This window comes from Neoarius graeffei, chromosome 26 (assembly GCF_027579695.1).
Source record: "Neoarius graeffei isolate fNeoGra1 chromosome 26, fNeoGra1.pri, whole genome shotgun sequence".
Classification (NCBI taxonomy): Eukaryota; Metazoa; Chordata; class Actinopteri; order Siluriformes; family Ariidae; genus Neoarius; species Neoarius graeffei.
Window position 1 is genome coordinate 42783009 of NC_083594.1, and position 5693 is coordinate 42788701.

Below are 5693 nucleotides of genomic sequence, written 5' to 3' on the forward strand. Positions count from 1 at the left end.
CATGCCACCATTAGTCAATGAGTTCCCCATACTGATGTTCAATGTGAACATTACCCAAAACTCTTGATTTGTCTCTACATGAGTATAAGCATGTGTTGCTTGTGCTGCTGTCATTTGATTGAATGATTGCATGAATGTGTGTACAGGTATTTCTAAGAAAGTGGCTGGTGATTGTGTTGTCATTATTTCCTTGCTATCATTTTTACTGGTGTTTCCAGTTTTAAATAACACTTCTAAATGTATTTAAATGCAATGAACCCTTTTTGACCTGTAATAAGGCTTCTGCCATCTTTAGCCACCAGGGGCCAGTAGAGTCACATAGAGACAGAGTCTTTGTCAGTCCCTCTTGCTGTATGTCTTTTTCTTTCTTTCACTCCTAGAAAGGGCTCTTGAAGCAGGATCTTTAAAGTAATTACTAACCACATTTCCAGAAAAGTCTGGATATTTTCCAAAATACAATAAAAACAAAAATCTGATTTGTTAATTCACATGAACCTTTGTTTCATTGACAAAGGTACAAAGAAATTATTTTCAATAGTTTTACTGACATAGGTCCTGGGTTCAAGCCCCGGGGCCGGCGAGGGCCTTTCTGTGCGGAGTTTGCATGTTCTCCTCGTGTCCGCGTGGGTTTCCTCCAGGTGCTCCGGTTTCCCCCACAGTCCAAAGACATGCAGGTTAGGTTAACTGGTGGCTCTAAATTGACCGTAGGTGTGAATGTGAGTGTGAATGGTTGTCTGTGTCTATGTGTCAGCCCTGTGATGACCTGGCGACTTGTCCAGGGTGTACCCCGCCTTTCGCCCGTAGTCAGCTGGGATAGGCTCCAGCTTGCCTGCGACCCTGTAGAAGGATAAAGCGGCTAGAGATAATGAGAATGAGAATAATGAGTTTTACTGACACACTGTTTATATTTACAAAATACAATTAAGTTAGAATTTGATACCTGCAACACACTCAAAAAAAAAAAAGAAAGTGGGATAGAGGCATTATTACCATTGTATTACATCACCTTTCCTTTTCGTAACACTTTTTAATCGTATGGGACCTGAGGATACTAATTGTTGCAGTTTTGGAATTTTTGTCCATTCTTGCTTGATACAAGACTTCAGCTGCTCAACAGTCCGTGGTCGACGCTGTCCGATTCTCCTCTTCATGATGCACCATACATTCTCAGTAGGAGACAGATCTGGACTGGCAGCAGGCCAGTCAAGCACATGCACTCTATGTCTACAAAGCCACGCTGTTGTAGCCTGTGCAGAATGAGGCCTGGTATTGTCCTGCTGAAATAAGCATGGACTTCCTGGGAAGAGATGTTTCCTTTATGAATGTCTTTCTAAAATCCCAATATATAAATGGTACCTTCACACATACAGCTCACTCATGCCGTAGGCACTGATGCCCGCATACCATCACAGATGCTGGCTTTTGCACCTTTCTCTGATGATAAACTGGATGCTCATGTTCACCTTTGGCACTGAGAACTTGATGTCCAGTTTTCCTGAAAACGAGCTGAAATGTGGACTCATCTGACCATGGCACGTTTCCACTGTCTTTTGGTCCATCTGAGATGAGTTCAGGTCCAGAGAAATCGGTGGCATTTCTGTACAGAATTGTTGAATGGCTTCCTCCTTGCGTAATATAGTTACAGGTTGCATTTCTGGACGCAGCGGCAGATTGTGTTAAGTGGCAAGGGTTTTCCGAAATACTCCCGATAACATGTGGTTATATTTGTCACATTAGCATGATGATTTCTCAGGCAGTGCTGCCTGAAGGCTCAAAGGTCACACACATTCAACAGTGGTTTCCGACCTAAAAAATTGTGCCTTGAGAAATGTTCTTTGTGAATTGACTAACAATTCTCTCACAAATTTTGGCACAAAGGGGTAAACCATGACCCATCCTTGTTTGCAAAGACTGGGCCTTTGGTGCATGCTCGTTTTATACCCAGTTAACCTGCTTATTGTGGAATCTTCCAAAATGGTATTACTTGAATATCTGATACATTTTTTAATCTTATTTTGCCTCTGTCCCAACTTTTTTTTTTTTTTGAGTGTGTTGCAGGAATTAAATTCAAATTCTAACTTCCTTTGCATTTACAAAATACAATTAAGTTAGCCACTAAAACTATTGAACATGTTTTCTTTGTACTTTTGCCAGTTAAATAAAGGTTCATGTGAATGAATAAATCACAGATTTTTGTTTTATTGCATTTTGGAAAATATCGCAACTTTTCTGGAAATGGGGTTAGTATATTTGGTGCAGTAAACTTACACATACACAAGGACTGAGGATGATACACATTTATTTTATTTCAAGTTACAATTGAATTGATACATGATTCAAACAAACTGACCGCAAAGGTCTACATTCCAGCACAGCTCTTTCGAGTCATGCGTGCAGATAAACATAAATTAAAAGGCCACAGGCCGGTTTTTAAAAAAAAAAAAAGGCCACAGGCCGGTTTTTAAAAAAAAAAATTCAGAAACAATGTTGTCACAACAACAGCATAAAGCAACTCTTAAATATTTAACATGTATGTTATTAAGACATGGCATACACATCCTCAGTAGGCACTTTTAAAACATTAACATCGAACAAGTTGCAGACATGTGGTCTGTACTGGTGGTAACAAAAAACGTTACCCTGTTAATCCCAATCTGATCATCACACTATAACATGCTTTTCACTGAAAATGAAAATCCTATAAATATGATAATTGTGATTCAATGATGGAATTCAATTAAAGTATTATGTAGTGTCTCTGAATGAACCAGGACTACATAATGAAGTGGTTGCCATAGGAGTCCTATTCTGAGTTATCATCATGATGTTTGCTGTGGAAGCTCGCAAGCCACTCCAGTAGAGAGTCCAGCTCTCCGATGGCTTTGACTGACGCAGCGCCCACCTCCATCTGTGTGAAAACATAGGGAGAGTGAGAAAACATCACCTTTACTGACAGGGTATCTAGGATGATTGATATCTATCTCTTAACAACTTCCCTCAGAAATTAAGTACCTTTAACCATCCAAAAGACTCTTAAGGAACCATTCATTTAAAGTCTACTATGCAAGTAAAAACAAAAACAGGAGCTCTCTACCCATTATTCAGATACTCTAAGTGATATTTATAGAGCCAGGGTTGTTTACCTTGTCATAAGTTTCCTGAATGGCATCAAATTTCAGGTTGGCGTCCTGGCTGCACTGGCAGAGCATTTGAGTGTGCTATTGGGAAGCAAGAGATCGTGATTAGCATTCATTCATAACAGGATCAAATCGTATCCAAAGCTGGTTTGTTTGTGCCGCTTTTAAATAAATTGAAATTTTAAGCGACTCTACATACACATGCTCGCAAGTCTTTGGTTATGCTGAGAAAAGAGTTGGCCAGAACGCTGGTGGTCCTCTGGTGGAGTGACTGGCTGCTTGTGTAGCCACTGAAGACCTTCTCGATATAGAAGCGTAGGAGTTGTCTCAGAAAGCAGCAGCTGTCCGTATCCTGGAAAAGAAACCAGGTCAGTTTCTCAGCTCCATTCTGCCACTCAAATATGATGATTACATAATGACAATTACATAACAGTTGGTTGTGTACCAGTGACTGGAAGGTTTTATGTTTTAATCCTCAACCTGACAGAAAACAAGTGTAGCAAGTGTGCTTGAGCAACTGCGTAGTTTTGCTGAAATGATTTCGTTTCGAGTTGTCTCACCTGCAAGCTCTTCATCGTGTCCCTCTTCAGCAACCGCACACCCTTGTGGTTATCTTGTGTGACCTGTTGATCATATCAATAGATTACACACAGAACAAAATGGCTGCACATATGGGATTGGGGTCTTTAACCATAAAATGTCTAAGAGTATTTCCAGCTTTTTTTTTTTTTTTTGGTGACCGGTGACACACGGCTCTTGCACTGAAGCATCAAGCCTATGGTGTACTGTCAGATATAGAGTATTGCACAGGTATCCTGAAGGTACAAACTATGTAAACAAACCCTCAGAAATTTTGAGGTTCAATTACCTAACCTAATTATGCACCTCTACATTTTATATAGAAGTATATTGTTTGTAAATATCATGTATCTTCTTTCTAACCTTAATCGCATCACAGCATGTTCGGAGCTGTTGTAATTATTCAAGCTAATGTCAGTTACGTAACAGTCTGGCTCTATAAACATGAATGTTATGACCTTATTTGCCACTAATGACTGACTGACCTAATTATTCTGGAGAAGCATCCTTTTCTCGGTCACCTGTCAGAGTTTTCACATTCGGATTCTTGTCTCGTTACATGACACGGTCAGGTTTACAAGTCAGGCTATGTTGTGCTTCGTTAAACAAATGCCTGTTTATACAGCGAACTGGCTCACCATATTGTGACGGATCTGGCGGAAGTGATGCATGAGCTCGTGAGTGTGAACCGTCAGCGTACAGGAACCCAGATGGAGCTTGTGTCCCATCGCTGAGACCCAAATGCCAGCCAGCAAGGCACAAATGGCAAGGACGTCAAGGGAAGTTTTCATCTTCAAATTTGATCACCTGACCTGGAAAATAGTGCTGGTATTAATTTTGTGCTTCTGTTGATGTATAAATACCACCCACACAGCATAGTGTCATTTCCGTGTAAATAGAATGATTGATCTCAAGAATAGAATATAGACAAGCAAAATACAAAATGTGCATTATTATTATTATTTTATGTAGCGCATAAAAGAAGCTTTGCTTAATATTAATGCTATCATTTGATATCACATGAGCATGCAAAAGTTATCAACTTAGAATCTCAGAAAGGTAATTACCTTGTAGTGTCTGAGTGTTTCTCCTTCAGAGGGATGTGTCTGTGTGTGTCTCCATGCTGGCCCTGAGTGCTCTTATATTAGGTGGATGGGGAAATGCATCACCTGAACTTACTGTAAGAGGAAGGTGTATTGCAATTTGCCTACTGACTCAGGCTAATGATGCACTATAAAGCACAAAACTACATTTTTTAAATATTTGTAATTGATTCGATATTGTGTGTGTGTGTGTTTTTTTTTTTTTTTTTTTTAAAGCCTATTATTAACTTATAAATAGTACAAGTTAAAAGTCTGGACAAACTTATTCATAGTTAGTAATGGATAAGTACAACCCCAAATCAGTCAAAGTCGGGATGGTCTCATCTCATCTCATTATCTGTAGCCGCTTTATCCTGTTCTACAGGGTCGCGGGCAAGCTGGAGCCTATCCCAGCTGACTACGGGCGAAAGGCGGGGTACACCCTGGACAAGTCGCCAGGTCATCACAGGGCTGACACATAGACACAGACAACCATTCACACTCACATTCACACCTACGGTCAATTTAGAGTCACCAGTTAACCTAACCTGCATGTCTTTGGACTGTGGGGGAAACCGGAGCACCCGGAGGAAACCCACGCAGACACGGGGAGAACATGCAAACTCCACACAGAAAGGCCCTCGCCGGCCCCGGGGCTCGAACCCAGGACCTTCTTGCTGTGAGGCGACAGCGCTAACCACTACACCACCGTGCCGCCCAAGTCGGGATGGTAAATAATCTTCGACCTGTATTGCACTCAAAACAATACAACAGCACATTATTTGATGTTTTCCTCATGAATTTTATTGTTTTTTCAAAATAAACACATTTCAAATAAAGTTCAGACGGTAAAGCATTTACCACTTTTATAATGTCACCATTCCTTCTCACAACA

General features: G+C 40.5%; 1 protein-coding gene across 1 annotated transcript; it reads right to left on the reverse strand.

The window, feature by feature from the left end:
• Nucleotides 1-2282: 2282 nt before the first annotated feature.
• On the reverse strand, nucleotides 2283-4968 carry il19l (interleukin 19 like). Its single transcript, XM_060910000.1, has 6 exons — nucleotides 4784-4968; nucleotides 4355-4528; nucleotides 3698-3760; nucleotides 3337-3489; nucleotides 3144-3218; nucleotides 2283-2908 (listed from the first exon to the last, which is right to left on the reverse strand). Exons 2-6 carry the CDS (start codon nucleotides 4505-4507, stop codon nucleotides 2804-2806), a joined length of 549 nt encoding a protein of 182 aa, XP_060765983.1. The 5' UTR covers nucleotides 4508-4528; nucleotides 4784-4968; the 3' UTR covers nucleotides 2283-2803.
• Between the last annotated feature and the right edge of the window lie 725 nt (nucleotides 4969-5693).